General features: G+C 54.6%; 1 protein-coding gene across 2 annotated transcripts; it reads right to left on the bottom strand.

Annotated features, from left to right (window-relative positions):
• Positions 1-2308: 2308 nt before the first annotated feature.
• On the bottom strand, positions 2309-16619 carry cbfa2t2 (CBFA2/RUNX1 partner transcriptional co-repressor 2). Of its 2 annotated transcripts, none has more exons than XM_029151272.2 (11): positions 16162-16619; positions 9901-10059; positions 9563-9804; positions 9391-9480; positions 7781-7965; positions 7338-7591; positions 5892-5977; positions 5504-5693; positions 4467-4535; positions 4098-4288; positions 2309-3818 (listed from the first exon to the last, which is right to left on the bottom strand). In XM_029151272.2, the coding sequence occupies exons 2-11, from the start codon at positions 10031-10033 to the stop codon at positions 3492-3494; spliced, it is 1767 nt and encodes a 588-aa protein (XP_029007105.1). In that variant the 5' UTR covers positions 10034-10059; positions 16162-16619; the 3' UTR covers positions 2309-3491. The 2 variants fall into 2 exon arrangements, with proteins under 2 accessions (XP_029007105.1, XP_029007104.1); XM_029151271.2 differs by lacking the exon at positions 16162-16619 and adding an exon at positions 12039-12661.
• Positions 16620-16835: the final 216 nt, after the last annotated feature.

Raw genomic sequence — 16835 nt, 5'->3', positions numbered from 1 at the left:
TGTGTATGTGCGTACCTGCGTGCATGCATGTGTGTGTGTGCATGCGTGTGTGTGTGTGTGTGTATGTGCGTACCTGCGTGCGTCCGTGCGTGCGTATGTGCGTGTGTGTGATGCAGCCCTGTTCTACCCTCCAGGCCGCTGACCTTGGCTCTGATGGTGCGGGAGCAGCTTATCGCTGCACGGAGCTGCAGGTCAGGGCTGAGGTGAGCAGCAGGCATCTGTTGTCCTCTTCTAGTCCTCCCCTCTGCCGCCTCCTCTGCCTTGGCTGCTTTATTGTGCAGAAGGCGTCCGCCATCCTGCATGCACCTCTGTGCATGCAGGATGGCAGAGAGCGTAGGAACAAGGTGGCGGCGTCACATCCTACAGAAAGGCTCACCCGCGTCACGTGAAGCACACGCGAGGCCCGACAGAGGAGCAGCAGCAGCCGCGTGTGCTGTTAAATCCGTTTTCCCACCTTGACCTCCTTCACTTTCAACTCGTAGCTGGTTTAAATGATTTACGCGCTTCTCTTCAAACACAGGGGCCAAAGGTGGGAACGCACGACTCAGTGTCTTCATGTCTGTCACTGTGGAAACACACGCGTGTGGGCGACGGCGTGTTCAGAAGGTGTCGGACCTGCGACAGACTGACTCACTGTCCTCGACGCCTTGGAGGCTGTGAAGGCCAGATTTGATTACCTTCAGCTCCGTCTGTGATGCTGTTCCATGCGGATGTTCATGTTCCCCAGAAGATGAAGATGGTTTTAAATGAGATGACTCCATTGATCACCAGTTCCCTGTTGCTGCTCCTCATATTCAGTCGTGATGGGACAACGTCAGGTTGCTCACATTCAGTTTACTGTTGCTATGCCATAAATAAATGCACAACTAGATGTAGTCTCCTCCGCGTGGGGACGTATGATTCATGTCTCATATTAGAAGTCGCACAGACGATACGAAGCTGCTAATGAGCACGTCGGGAACCATATTGTTTTTCAGTGTTTGTTGTTAAAGTGAGTCATGAAAGTCGGCGGTGTGAGGGAAAAGACAAATGCCTTTTCTGCATCGCTCTACGCTGCGGATGCAAAGGAGCCGCGGAAACAAGGGCAGAATTTAAAGCGACTACAACGAAGCGGTCACCGGCAAGAAACTGGGCCAGAAACCAGGCGCATAATTAAAGGCTGCATCCACAGTCAGAAACAAAAGCTGGATCCCAGCTTGAGATGAGAGCACAAATATTATGAGGTATAGGTTCCCACAACACAGCATGGTGAGTAATAAATAATAAATGGTAATAATGTGGACTGTCAGATGCTGGCTTCAGAGTGTGGTCCAGCAGGAGGAGTCGGGCCACCTGGAGTTCACGCTGCGGCCGAGGCTCCTCCTCCCACGCCTCCGCTTCCATCACGGACCGGACACGTCCGAGCGTTACCTTCAGCAAACATCAGCGCACACGCTCACGCATGCGTTTACACGCAGGCGACAGATGAGTCATGTGTTCATTTTTAGATCAGCTAATGATCAGCGACTAGTAGATAAGTGCCTATAGAGCAAAGCAGCCTGAATGTGTGTAGCAGGGAAGAGCTGTTACAATGCATTTAGTCCAACAGCACATTTAGTCATAATGGATTGAATAACAGCATCATGATGCAGGAAGATGCTTTTTGGCTCGTGGTGTGAAGTGGTTTTGTTTTTAAGACATTCAAGGCTGTGACTGCGGATGCAGTGATGACAAGTTATTTCTGTATTGCAACAAGTCACACTGTTTGAATTTTTTAAAGGAGACCGTTTCCTTTCTAAAACCTACGTTGTACTGCCACCTAGTGGTTAGATGATCATTTGCCTCGCTTTCATTTTTGTGACGTAAAACTAAATATTGACAGAACAGTAGAAGTCATTCACCTCCATTGTTTGTAATAAATGGAAAACTAATTTCAGGTGGAAGGCAGAACTCCATACATTATACATGGTGGAGTCAAACTCAGGAGCCTCCTCATTACTTCATACCTGATTTCAAAGATGCTTTCTGCATTTTTAATAGTGAGCTGCTGAATGATTTACAACGTTAAGAAAACAAAGAGGGTCCAGACGCCACAGTGAGTGTGGCTTGAACCACGACCTCCTACACATGGAATAGTTAGAAGGATTCCTCACACTACACATAGAATCTGAGTCGGGTATAAATGTGTATTATTCATGTAAATGATTTTAAACTTTTGTTGATCTCATGATCTAATGTTCTATTTAACGCTATGCTGCTTCCCAGCTCTGATTTATAATTTAAAAGTGCAATTTAGCTTCATCTCACTGAGAAACAAACCGACGCTGGCTGTAATTCCATTTCTTTATTTCATACCTTATGTCATGACTTCCTAACCCCTTATAACAAAAGAATGTATTTAAAGAAACAAAGGGAAACTCGTGGCTCACAGAATAAAGGCATTCTCTCATTTTAGTCATCTTACATTGAACAAAAACAAGAACATTGTCGAACGAACCGGGAGCGGCTGCGACAGCGGAACAAATCCACGCTCGACATCTGATTTCATTCTAACGGTGACGTGAGAAGCACAGACCAGGGTGATTTGTACATACGGACAGAGTTTAGCTCCTGAGATTCTCCGCGGCTCCAAACCTGCTCCACGGCAACAAGGCGCTTTTCACGCCTGCTCGTTGAACTGCTGTAATACAAGTTATTCCTTTTTTTCACTGAACTCAACGCAGTGTTGGAAAACCTGGAGCCTCTGGGTTTGGAAGAGGCCCAAACTGAGCCTTCCTGGGTCCGATCGATGGATCCAACCAGCACCACTCTTCTCTGCCGGACGCTCAGTCTTAGTTAAACTCAGTATAAAAGTACATATGTCATGTGAGGGGTTAGTGTATATTCATATGTTCACAAGGACATTTACAGGCTTCGACGACGTCTCTCTCTTTAGTGACGGAGAACTTTGGTGATGCAGACACAGCTACAAACAGCTGAACACTGAATGTCTCTTTAATATTGCTCTGACAAAAAGGGGAAACGATACGTTATCCACCGACACGACTGGCACGACCGCTTGACACACGCACTCGCACAAGAGGGGAATATTCATGTATACAGGAGCGCTGTACAGATCTGGGACCAGCCTACACACCAGAGTGAGGGGGAGGCGCCTCCTCGGCCTTTCATTGCGTCCACCCGAGATGAGCCGAGATCAGTCTGTAGTTCTTTTCTCCCCCCAAATCTCTCTCAGATCCAAGAATCGGGGAGTTTGGATGAAGACAAACGCGTTTCCATCTGTTGGGGAGATCTGTTCATCCAATGAACGCGTTCGAGACGAGTCCTTCTGTTCTCTGCCAAAGCCAAAGTCCCAGTTGCCATATCACTCAAACAGTCATCCATAATCTGTCCCTTTGTATCTGCCAAGTATTGCAATGGAAAGTCTGTTATCCCAACTTAACCCACAAATAGTTCCCTTGGATTCCTCCCCGATAAAGGAAGTGTGGGTGACACGGCGGCGTCCCAGCGTCCTAGTGTCCGTTGGTCTCTGAGGCCGAGGCGGGCGTGGAGGGCGTGGAGGAGCGGGACGCGGCCGGAGCCTTCTCCCCGCCGGGACTGGAGGCCGACGGCACGCCGTCGGGGGCCTTGACGCCCGCCAGGCCCGCGGGGGCCACGCCGGCCGCCGCCGTCGCCATGGCGGCCGCCCTGTTGCCCGACTTGGGCTGAGCCTGAAGTCCCGGGCTGCAGATGAGGTGATGCCTCTCCCAGTCTTTGTGCTGGCAGAAGGAGCCGCAGTAGCGGGCGGCGTTGCAGCCGCTGCACGTCTCGCTGGCCTTGCGGCCGCAGTTCCAGCAGCACTGCGAGGAGGACAGAGACAGCGCCTGCGTTAGTGTCGATTTAACGGGGCGACACATTCCCAGTGTGAGAACATTCACGCTGCAATTACTGGCTTTGGCCTCTAGGGGGCAGTGAAAACAAGCTGATGACAACTCAGGCACCTTTTATCAAAGTCAGAGAGAACCTGCTTCCAGAAAGTGTTTGAACCTAGTTTCTTATTCGTTAAAGAGCTGAGCTCGTGTTTTTAGTGTATATTTTCAACCTAAATGGAGCTGAATAGACCACAGAGCGCTGCTCACCTCGCTGGAGTCCTCCTGCTCGTTGATCACCATGATCGCGTCCTCCTGCGCCTTCCTCTTCGCCTCCGCCAGCGTCTTCTCCATCTTGGCCCTCTCGGCGGCGATCATCTCGAAGGCCTTCTGCTCGGCCTCCGCCACGGCCTTCTGGACCTCGTCCATGGCCTGGCGCTTCACCTCGTTCACAGCTTCTTCTGCACATGGAGCCACACAAGCGTCTACGTTTCAGCTCATCGTGTCCAAACTCTGCACTCTAGCCTTTATTCTGTGTTCTCACATCTCGGTGACATAAGTTTAATTGTGATTATCGCGGCGTCCAGCAGAACTGAGCACCTTCTTATTCAGCTAATTCCTATTTTGCGAGGTTCTCACCAGCTTTCCTCCAGATCTCATCTGTAACGTATGCTGAGCCTGGCCGTGGAGCGAAGTCTCGCTGGGAGTCTGCGGGAAGCAGAGACAGAAGGGATTAGCGCCTGCCAGGGCTTAGAAAGATATTAAGATGATTAATTGTTGAAATAATGGTTTAAATCATAAAAGACTTTGTGACTGACAGCTTCATTAAAGGTAACAGGTGCTTACAACAAAACGTGGCCAGTGAGATCATCTTTGTCATCTCGTCTTTTCTGCATTTTCACATCAGTGCAAACAAGTCTGCATATCTAGGCCACACAACCAGAGTAATTGTTGTTTATCAGAGTCTTGGACTGATCTGAGATCTGACAGCTTTAGAAAGGAATGTGTTTGGCTTGGAGGGAAATGCAGACCAGCAAGCTGTGTCAACATTCTGTCTGTTCCCTCGAATGGTGCTCGTGCTCTCTCTCTCTCTCTCTCTCTCTCTCTCTCTCTCTCTCTCTCTCTCTCTCTCTCTCTCTCTCTCTCTCTCTCTCTCTCTCTCTCTCTCTCTCTCGACCAACGGCCGCCTGGCTCACATCCTCCCAGCGCCGCTCTTATATGACTGACTCACCAACGCCTCCTTTCATCTTCCCTTCATTTACATTAGCTTCTCTTCCACCGAACCTACATATACCATCACCCCCCCCCCCTGCAGTCTTCTTCAGCCCAAGCCCAGGCAGGCAGGCTGCCCGCCTGGGGGCCCAGATGGTGCTGTGCCGAGTCAGCCAGCTCTGGGTTTGTGAGGCTGCAGGACGGCAGGACGGCCCGTCTGTGGCCGATATGGCCGAGGCCGGTGCTGGCACCTGTCTGTGACTATGGACCAGCAGGGGGACGTCGAGGCTGGCGCTCAGAGAGCGCACTGCCAGTACACAGCAGACTGAGGGACTAACTGTAAAAGGACTCGCTAACCCAGCGACATGTGACTCGAGCGCAGTTCCTCCAACTGCCACTAGATGGTGGGAGTCATAATCAATCTGCTTTTTTAAGTGTTCCAGGTAAAAATAATTAAACCCCACCTGACTCAGAGTGGGGGCTGTGGGTCTTGGAGAAGGGGGTGACGGCCGAGCCGCCTTTGCGCGGGTCCTCCTGCTCGCTCGAACGCCGTCTCCAGTAGTTGAGCTCCTCGCGATCCGACTCCTGGCAGCGCCTCAGCACGCTCACCGACCGCCGCGTCTTTTCCACCATGTCCACAATGCAGTTCAGCACCTGAAGACACAACGCGTTACCATAGTAAGGTGCACGTCTGAATGAGCAATATTAAAGAAAAAAGTCAAGACAGCGGTTTTAATTGCTTCCAATCAACACGTGAATTCATTGTAAAGAAACAAACCAAAACCAATTAAATGTTAAATTCTCCCTCAATCACAACCCGTTGGCAACAGTGGTTCCTGTCAGCAGACTTACATGGTCCAGATGCCTCCATTCATCAGCCCACTCTCTGTCTGTCAGTCTGTGGTCCACTGGCTCCTCGCGGTAGCCCCCGTTAGTGCCTGATTAAAAGACACACCAGACAGACCACAGGCCACTGTGATTAACATTCTTCCTAATGGAATAGAATACACAAGTGACAGTAAGTGAGTGAAAGGTGTGTGTAGATCACTGCTTGTGCTGCGAGGCCCAAATGAAAAGCTGTATATTTCGGAGCGGCGCTGCAGATCAAGACCGGGTTTGCAGGGTAATGACGGAGCGGGGGATTAATGAGCGCGAGAGATGGGGTGAAGGAGAAGAAGGGGAAGAGCGTGATGCAAAACAGACTGCCAGCACCCAGAGAGCCTGAACACATCTGGAAGTCAGCTGTCAACCACACACACACGCACACACGCGCGCACACACACACACGCGCGCACACACACACACTCCTAGCACCTCCCCTCCTGGAGCTCACAGCATTCCAGTAGGGAGACACTCAGACTGAGTGGAGTGGCTCCACTTCTAAACACAACCAGCCGCTCTGACACTCACTGAGGGCCGTTGCACACACACACACACACACACACACACACACACACACACGCACACACATACACAAAACGATCAGATTTTTAATTAGGTCATTACAAAACACTATGACTTAAGCATTAGCCAATTGTTCATTTAACAGTAATAATAGATTGCACAGAAAGGCTTGCAATCTTGATGAATATCCGCTGACACACACAGGCCAACTCACACACACACACACACACACACACACACACACACACACACACACACACACACACACACACACACACACACACACACACACACACACACACACACACACACACACACAATCTCTTAAGACCTAGTAAGAAACAACGAACAAGACGCCACATGCACGCTAGGCCTGCTGGAGAGAATAATGGTTCCCTCATACGCCTTCCCCTCGACCTCCTCTCTACTCCTGCTTCTCATCAGTGTTCAAAGCCATGAGTGTGTGGGCTGATGTGTTTATCTGTGTGTGTGTGCGTGTGTGTGTCTTGAGTTAAGTGGCGGCAGGCGGGCGGGAGGCTGTCAGACAAGGGACTTAGGCCTCGTAAACACAGCACCTCCACCATGAACATATCAAGGTGTGCGTCTGCGCGAGTGCGCGAGGGCGTTTGAGCTACTGCTGTTTCCACTGTGTCCCGAACGCGGAGGAGATCCAGACCAGATGTCCCTGGACAGCATGGTGCTGTGTATACACACACGTGGACTCCAGAGACGCACAAACACACAGACCACCCGTTACCATGCACAGAATGTGAAGCGTGCACGTGGCTGTTATTGTACTATTACATTTGACATGTCTGCTGCTTGTTGGACCAAATTTAAAAAGCAGCCCTGTAAACAGCTCCATAAGCCTGAGGACGGGTCTGCGCCGCGTACCGGGGACTCTGGGCCGGTCCTTGAGCTCGCGGATCTCCAGCATGCGCTGGCTGTGCTCGCGGTGCAGGATGTGCGGCGCTGCGATGTCGTCCAGGGCGTAGTGCTGCAGGGGCGGAGGCGTCGGGTGGAGCTGGGCGCTGAGGGGCAGCGGGTGGGCCGGGCTGTGCCTGGGAGCCGGGCTGATGGTGCAGATCCGCTTGGCAGCGGGCTCCATGGCCGCGGGCGGGCGCTCGTGGAACCCGTTCTCCTTGGCCCTGCGAGTCAAATGGACTGGATTTACGCACGGTTCCGCCAACGCATAGCTTTAGCATGCTAGCAGCGGACGCTGGCGGCGGACGCTAGCAGTGGATGCTAGCAGCGGACGCTAGCAGCGGATGCTAACAGCGGATGCTAGCAGCGGATGCTAGCAGCGGACGCTAGCGGCGGCGAGGCGCTCGGCTCACCTGCTCGGGCTGTGCCTCTTGGTCCCGGCCTCCGGAGGCTCCATCAGCAGCTCAGAGGAGTCCGGGGACGAGGCCAGGGTGGTGCTGAGCAGGAGGTGCTCGTGCTGCGACAGGTACTGGGCCGGGGTCTGCTTGGCCGCCCTCGCGCAGTGGAGCAGCTCCCTCTGCAGCAGCGGAAGGTTCGCCTGTGAAGAACGGGCCGAGTAAACATCAGCTGCTCCCGAAGCTGCCTCTCAGGTCATAGCACAAATATGCAGATGATACAGAGGCTGAAGACAAATGATACACAGACGTCTTTTTTCTCTCTGTGTTTTGAACACGTATGGGTCTTTGTCATGTCTCCATCTTGCTTTTGTTCCCTGTATTTCCCTAATTGGAACCAGACTTCGGTGTGTTTGCAATTACGCCACTTCCTCACTCCCTCTTCTCGAGGAACAGGCTAAATAGCCGTTGCCGTTTTGTGACTCTGACCTTTTCCTCCACCGTTGAGCACATTCTGCAAACCCAAATGAAACCGTCTTCATGGTCCCGTTTAGGGCTCTACTCGGACGCTCCGATGCCTCCGTACGTCTCCCGTCCTGCTCTAAGGCCTCTCTCCCTGGGGCCCAGCTAGCGGACACATGTGCCGTGCGTCAGTGAGGTTCAGTGGGGCGGATGCTGGACTGGCAGCGTCCTGGCAGCTGAACGCTCTTTTAACGGGACAGCAGCTCCATATGGTGCACTGCAGCCCATAAAAAAAGGGAAGGGAATACTTTATAGGCATGTTTCACACTTCCGAGTCCCAGCGTTTCCCTCTCTCTACCTCAGCCTCTCTCTGTTTGCAACTTTCACCACCTCTGACTTTGTCCCATCTGTCTATTTCTTTTTCGCTCTCTCCCTCTTTCTGCTCCCAAGGAGTTGGAATTAAGTTGTGAGGACCCCACCCCTTGGCAATAAATTACTGGCGGCAGGGGAACAGAGGTTTCTTGTCTCAGCACTCTCAGACACATGGAAGGACTCCAAAGGTGAGTAAGAGGTAAGTGTGGAAAATGAGCCGCATTCAAGTGCTTGAAGTTGCAGCGGCTGAAGATTTATGCGGCGCTCCACCGAGGGGCGCTCCTAAAAAGTCGATCTTCGCAGGCTCCCCTGGTTACAAAACGGCTCGGGAGGCCGTTAAACACACACCCTCATCTGTTGCTTGTCAAGTCAACATGCAAATCCCAACAGTTACTTTGAAGTGCTGAGAAGCCGTTTATTCGCTCAGAACATCCACAGGCGCCTATTTATAGCGCGATGCATCCGACGCTGGAAAAGCTGCAATAAAGTATAATGAGTCTATGACTTTTCCACCAACCGACTCGAAAGCCGTAATGCGACGGCCCGCAGATTATTCAGATCAACCTCAATTAAAGTTACGGTGATGTCAAGGACCTACAGTTATCGCTGGTTATTGTGCGGTCAACAATGTGTCATGTCTGACAGCCAGGGCCAAGAGACGCGAGCGAGGGTGATGACTTCAGCAGGGTTTGATGATTCTGACAGGCCACAGGCTAAACATAGGGCATAAACTCACACACTTTACATCAGAGGGGAAAGAAAAATACGGGGAGGAAGCGATCCAAGACCTTTACCTTGAGGAAAGGAATCACAAAGGGCCGCAGTGGGAAGTTGGTGGCCTCCTGAAGCCGCGAGTGGAACTCCTCTATGGTGACGGTGGAGTTCTACAAGACAAAAGCCAATGAATCCCATGCAACAAGCGCAGTCTAAAGCCAACAGGAGGAGGTGGAGTGCGCTTGAACTCACCACGAGGGCCAGGACGAGGCTGCGGACGCTGTCCCCGATCTCGGGGGAGATGTCGTTGCCAAACTGCTGCAGCGTGGTCAGGAAGCGCTTGAGCTTGCTCAGCTGTCGGGCCCCGCAGGTGGCCGGCAGCTGCTGGTTGGCCAGCGACGAGGAGGAGGACGATGAAGGGCCGTTGCTGTACCTCTGCGGCGGAGACGGCACTGCGTTCAGGGTCGGCGGGGAATGGTGATTCCCATTGGTCACTGGCGGGATGGAGCGAGATAGAGGTGGGAGAGCTTAATATGACGGTTCTGGATCATTACGTGAGGAAGGCGTTTGGAGTTTGGATGGGAGCTCACATGCTGTGGTGGAGAAAGAGGCCGGACGGGGGCCGCTGGGGTTGACGGAGGGCAGGGGAGGCATAGTGGAGCTGGCGCTGCTGCTGGGGGCTGATCTGGAATGAGTCTTAGCATCCACAGGAGAACCGGGCATGGCAGGGCTCTTCTTCTCTCTACCGTCTGCACAAACACACACGGGGAGAAGGAGGTCAACGCCTACTGCTCAGTTTGCCTGAAGACAAAACATGTTAAAAAAAAAAAAAAAAAAAAAAGAAAGACCCTCAACTTTTCTTCAGTTTGCTGATGTAAATAAATGCAAACGCTCTGGTTGTATAGACACAAATGCCCAACCTCCGACCCGCTCTAAATGGTACAACTCACAGTGCCAGGGAGCCCCACCCCCATCAAAGAGCCAGATGTCTAAGGTTTAGGCCTTCACCCTCAACCATTCAGATCAATAACAGAAGAAATGCTGAAGAAGCCCATTGTGAGGCAGAAGAAAGCCCCCTCATTGAGCTACCCAATAAAAATGTGGTGGGGGACAAAGAGCGAGGGGACGGGGCTATTTCACGCTTTACTAACAAGATCGCAGAAGCTTTTGAATGTTAAATGCAACTTCTCAATATGCTATTGCCTCTGAATGAGACCACCAGACAAGGGGTTTGAAGAAAGTGAATTCGGGGGTGGGGGGCGTAGAAGTGAGGAGATGTGGGATCAGAAGCCGCCTTTGTGTCCTGGAAACCCATGAAGGCCGCGTCTCGTCTCCATTTAGAGTGGATCAGACTTTCCTCCGGTGCGAGAATGGCCGATTAATAGACGAGCGTGGGCTCAAAGGTCATGGGTCAGCGAGAGCAGCTTTTTAAAATGTGGTTTTAGAGCGTTTCCCTCAATGGCCGCCTTTATATCGTTTTCACAGCTATGAACTCTGCGCGGCCTTGAGTCACAGGGGCTCAGTTTATAAAGGCTCCGGTTGGGAAGTTCGGGCCCCTCAGAGGAACTCAAGTAAAATTGTGATCAGTGAATGATTAGAAAATATTTAAGATTCTGTGCAGACATACAGAAATTTTAACATGTTAGCTTGTCTTTTTTCCTCTTCCGCTTCCTAAATGTTCTGTTTTCTTCACCCTCCGCTTCCTTCTGCCTGCCATCGCTCCACCTGTTCGCCAACGCGGGGGGGGGGGCAGGAAGAAGGGGCCTACGCAGGCATTTGGAGCGCCTCGCCGCCACACGCTCGTCCTGCCAGCGCCCCCCAGGAAGCGCAGGCTCACGGCTCCACGGCTCCACGCTCTCCGTCCGTGTGCCCAGGAAATTAGCCTGACGTCTCAATAACACAACCAGCGGGACATATGGCCTCGGTGTCAACACTGTTAGCGCGTAAACAAGGTCATACAGGGGCGCGCGGCGCGGCCGGGCTCCGCGAGCTGCGTGAAATTATACGTCCGCAGTCCCTTCGTTGACGTGACAACAAACGACAACGGCTCTTTACTGGCAGCGAAAAGCAGCTTCACGACCGAACCGGCCGTCGACCTCGTTAAGGACGGCCCATTGTGTTTGACTGACAGGCCGCAGAACAGTGAGGATATAAACAAGCAGCACAGACGCTGTACATTAGAAAGTTGCTGATTTAACTTGATGAAGTCAGTGTTACTGCTGTTATTGAACAGTCTCACTAATCCCCCATTAAATCAATTCAAACTCAACATTCGTTTCAGTAAAATCCTCTGTGCATCCGTTTCACCCTGAACTGGGAAACGAGGCTGCAGCTGCGCCCTCGCCTCCTCCAGACGCTGCTCGCTCTGTTTGGAGGTGAAGCGAACAGGAGACATCAGGTGGGCGTGCGTGCGTGCGCGCGTGCCGCGCCGCCGGCCCGCAGAGGATCAATTAGACGGCGAGACGCAGCCGGATGACTTCATCTGGCCCTCCAGCACCTGAGTCCCCCGCCGGGGGAGGACGACGCGGTCTAACGTTAACCCAGGTGAGTGCCGCCTCAGAGGAGGATGTGCGCCGTGTGTCTGCGCTCCAGATGCCACCTGTCACCGCTCGAACGGAACGAGGGGACGCACATCAGCAGGAAATGAAAATGTCCCCATGCGCAGGCGACGCGCCGAGCAACCTGACGCGTCTGATGAAACCACAATAACCCCAAACTCCCAGCGTACCTTTCTGCCTCCTCCCGGGGCGATGGCGATTTATGGGAAGCGAATCCATGGCGTGTGCCGGCGTATTTGCCTTCCACGGCCGTTGTCATAGGTAAAGTGCATCTGTGGTGACGACGACGGCTGTTGCCAGCCAGGTGTTCCCTGTTTGCTCAGCACAGGTGTCGCTCGTCTGCATTAAAACATCCCCTGGCCTTTAATTGCCTCCCGCCTCCACAGGTGATGCACAATGAAAGAGATACGGGAAAGCGGGAACAACGGGCGAATGAGCCGCAGCGCGTGTGACGCGTGGGTGAATGTGTTTACGTTAAGCCTGGTGAAGCGCTCTCTCTCTCTCTCTCTCTCTCTCCCCCCTCTCTCTCTCTCCGGCAGCTGCGCGGCCTCCGTGCGACGCGGGGCCGCCGCGCTCCCACGCCGCGTTGATATCAGTGTCCTGTCACTGCGCAGATGAGGTGAGAGGAGACGCGGCGCAGGCGCGGCCGGTGGCGGCTCGCAGCCTGTGCAACGCCGCGGGCAGAGAAGAAGAGCTACAGGCCGAAAGCAGGGCGGGCCGTATTAATAATGATCTCAATGCTTCAGCAGACAACGCGTCCTGAACCTCCGGATAAGTTAAGCGTCCCTTTAGCACCCAGGCAACTGATGGGCACGTCTCCCTCCTCCTCCTCCTCCTCCTCCTCCTCCTCCTGTGCCATATGGATCTAATCGGCCAAGAGCTGGCCAGCTGGGACCTCCAACAGTCACCTGTGAGGGAGGATGGGGGGGAGGGGGGTTCTAAGCCAAGTCAGCCCCTCCTCCACCCACACACACACACACACACACACACACACACACACAGATCTCTGCCCTCCCTCCAAGGAGAGGAGGAAGGAGGGGGGGGGGGGGGGGGGGGGGGGGGGGGGGCGTCGGGAGGAGGGGAGGGGGAGGCACGAGGCGACTGAATGCGAGCGAGTGGACTTAAATGCAAAGGAGACAAAGGCTGCACCTGGTCCCCGGCCGTCCATGCACACCACCACAATACAGCGCACATCTGTTCCTCCACCCGGCGCTCCCTCCTGACCTCCACCCCCGCACGCAGGCGCGCCGCGCACCGAGGCCGGCGCACGCGCCTCCCCAGCAGATAACGCCACAGCCGACGGGTCTCTCTGAGCCCCGGGAGCTCGGCCCGACCCCGTGGCCAGATAACGGCTTCAAGGACTCGGTTCAGAACATGACAGCGTTTTCAGGGCGGGGGTCGCATTTCTGCAAAGCAGGAGACACATGTCGTAGCTGCTACTTTCAATGAGCTCCATTCATATTACTGCCCTCCTGGGACTGATAACAGCCTGAAACAGATGTGTTACTCTCTCTGTTATTTCACAGTGAACCGGTTTCAAATTAGATAAAGTGGAGGCAACGTTAACCTACAAACTTGAGAAGACGGGATGCGAGCGAGGACAGGAGGATGGAGGATGGGAGCGAACAACAAGGACAGAAAACACTGTTTTCATTTGGTTTCATCGGAAAGACAAGCTCTCTTGTCAAACTCCGAGCCAGGCTGTTATTCTTGGCTGTCATTACCACCTTCCAGACCCGTAGACTACATATTTGGACAAAGCCCAATGTCAACACTCTGCTCCTCATTCTGCTCGGGAGGGGGGTGGCAAGGTTGACAGTGAGGGGGGGAGCAGAAATATGTGTACATATGTATACAGAGAGATTAAGGTGGAGAGACGGAGGCAGCGCTGGACGAAGTGCAGATGTGCTCCCCAAGTGAGAAGAGGAGCAACCCTCGTCACTCAGCGGGATAATCGCAAAAACACGGCCGTTGTGCCACATAATGAAAAAAGCAGCGCGCGGGATGGAAATGTACTCAGAGGCAGAACGGAGCAGACAGACATCGCCCATAAAAGTAAGAATGAACAGTAAAACGAGGCACGGCGGTGTGATGCTGCGCGCGGGGGGGGGGGCTCTGGCAGAGGCTGGACGCCCACAACAGACCGTGTCCACGTGTACATGAGGTCAGGCCGCGGGGAGCGGTCCGCCGCGGCCGTAACGTAGACGACGGGAACCCGAGCGAACCTCCCGACGGCGCGCGCGCGCGCGCACGCGGGTCCGCGTCGGGCGTAAATGCGCGTCGCGCACAGCTGGGTCGCGTGCGCGCTGGCCTCGTTTACCAGGTGCCGGGTCTGCGACTGGCCGTCGGACGCAGCTCCGAGAGAAACGCGCCCGCACCTGGGAAGCGGCTCGAGGCGCGCGCGCTCGTGCGTGCGCACGAGTCCCAGCTGTGACATAATGGGGACGGTTCGAATCTGTCAGCCAGGGGATTTAAAACCCGAAAAGCCGCGACGCTCACACACACACGCACACGCACAGGCACACACACGCACGCACACACACACACACCCTTCTCGAGACCAGGAGATTATCTGCCTCTCTGGTTGCAGCCCTCTCACCTCTCCGTGACTAATTGGTTTGCCTGCCCATCAATCATCGGCAGCCTCCAGTCTAAACCACCGAGTGAAAACAATCACCTGCTTCTTAGTTCACTTCTCCGACGATCCTCTGATTCCTGCCTGTTTCGAAGCGATTGCACAGTTGGCACCCGGTGGAGATCTATATCGCTGTGCGTGGAGGCTTAAGGCTGGATGAACCTAAACCGCAGACGGACAAAACACTCCCTACGTCAGAGTTACAGGAGTCCATAAAAGCAAACCTCAAGCCGAAGACATGGGAAAACGAGGCGAGCGCTGAGCCGGCGTGTTTCAGCCCAGGTGTCAGAGGCCTCAGCAGCCAAGAGGCCTGGGCTCCGCTCCAACCAGATGCTGCTATCAACTCAGCTCTGCTAAAGACATTCACACAGCGGTCCCTGACCCGGACCGGGCGCCGGAGCTCCGACCCCCAGTTCCTGCACTCTGTTACAGTCGTATTTACCTACACGTGTTCAGGTTGGGCTTCTCCCAGTCCGTGAGCTCACGGGACCGTTGACGCCCGGAGCTCAGCAGCCGCTCAGAGCGGCCGATAACGAACGACGAGGCCAGCTGTGCTGAACGCGAGGAGGACGAGGCGCGCCGGCGACCGCGCGGGCCGGCGCCGGCGCTGTGAAGCAGCGGGTGAGCGGCAACGCGAGCTTATGTTCCGCCGTTCTGCAAAAGAAGATGAAGGGAAGAGGAAATCGGAGCCTCGGCGTCTTCAAAGACGCAGGTGATCGCAGCTCCTTCGCTCACGCTCGCTCGCCCAGTAAGTAAACGCCCGGCCTCGGGTCAATGTGTGCGTCTCCCGGGGTCACCGGGGGGTCACGAGACCTCCGACTCCTGCGCTCAGCGCCGGTGACCTGCGTCCGCGCGGGACGCGCTCTCGCACGGGACGACCCTTAATTAATTAGGCGCCCGGGTCTCGGGATCTCCCTCTCCGGCTCCGGGTCCGCGACCGTCTGCTTCCTGTAGGCGAAGAGGAAGTGCACGTCAGCGGGACGCCTGTGACGGCGCCGACGCAGAGCAGCGCCGGGTGTCGGGGGGAGGGGGAGGGGGGGCTGAGGCTGTGCAGCAGCGGCTCCTATCTCCCCGTGGCCTGGCTCCGTGTGACACTGGCCAGGTCCCTGCCTGGAGGCGGATCCTGTAACCGGAGTCGCCGTCACGGGGGGGGGGCATTTGGGACCGGCGTTCCAAAGCAAAGAACGCCTGGTCCAAGATGGAGACGACGCAGCCAGAGGCGAACGTGGGGCCGAGTGGCCGGCTGGAAGATGGAGGAGCTACTGAGACGTTTCTGAGCGCGAGACTGGGAATTGTTGCAGCTTTAGTTCACGTGAACGCGTCACACGTGCAGAATTCCACTCAGAGTTTCACTCTCGCGCCCGGGAAACGGCCAACGGCAGCGGCGGGTGCACATCTGCCGCGCGTCCTGTTGAATCCTCCACATCTGCGGTTTGTCTGTGCACAGGTAACCCCCCCCCCCCGCCTCATTAGGCGAGGATGAAGAGATAAAGAGGAGAGGATGAGGCACCATCTGCACAGTACCCAGCAGCTCTGGGACTTAGGAGCGAGCGAGCGCACGCACATGCGCTGTGCACGTGGAGATAAATAAGAGTTCTGTGGAATCACAGCCACGTACACACACACACGCACACACACACACACACGCGCTGCCTTACCTCCACTCTAGCAGAGTCCACTCTCGGCTACTCTGAGGAGGCCGGCGGCGGCGGCGGCGGCGCTCTGCTCTCGTATCCGTTCCTTTTTGTCTCCACCGCGACTCCACGCCTTCATATGTCAGGCATGTGTTTGCATTCCCACATATGTGAGCTCCAGTGTGGCGAAGGCCAGAGCCAGAGACACAGATGGCGCCCAGATGGAGGCAGAACGCTGAGCAGACCAGGGCAACGCTGCACCACACACGCTCTCCTACTTTCTTTTCCTGTCTTTGCTGCTTGTATTCCGTTCATGAAGCCCTCTCTCTCTCTCGCTCTCGCTCTCGCTCGCTCTCTCTCTCCTTCTGTCTCCTATTGCTCTGTCCTCCTCTGCTGTTGCGTGTATTTTCCTAAGCTCTCCCTTTCTCCCAGCGAATGTGCGTCCTCTCTCACGCCCGCTCTCTCCAGCTCTGAGCCTCCCACCCTCTCCGTCTCTCTTTTCGGCTCTGGCTCCGCCTCTCTTTTCCCACACACTGTCCTCGCGTCTGTTTTCATGGGCCCAGAGCTGCTGCTGACGTCACAGTCCCCCTTCCCCCCCGACGCCCCCCCCCCCCCCCCCCCCACCCCTCCCTCCTGGATCCTAGCCAATCTACTACGGACTGGCTCTATTCAACCTGCATTCACCATCAATAGACTCT

The sequence above is a fragment of the Betta splendens genome, chromosome 5 (genome assembly GCF_900634795.4).
Source record: "Betta splendens chromosome 5, fBetSpl5.4, whole genome shotgun sequence".
Lineage (NCBI taxonomy): Eukaryota > Metazoa > Chordata > Actinopteri > Anabantiformes > Osphronemidae > Betta > Betta splendens.
This window is presented reverse-complemented; position numbering and strand designations above follow the sequence as displayed.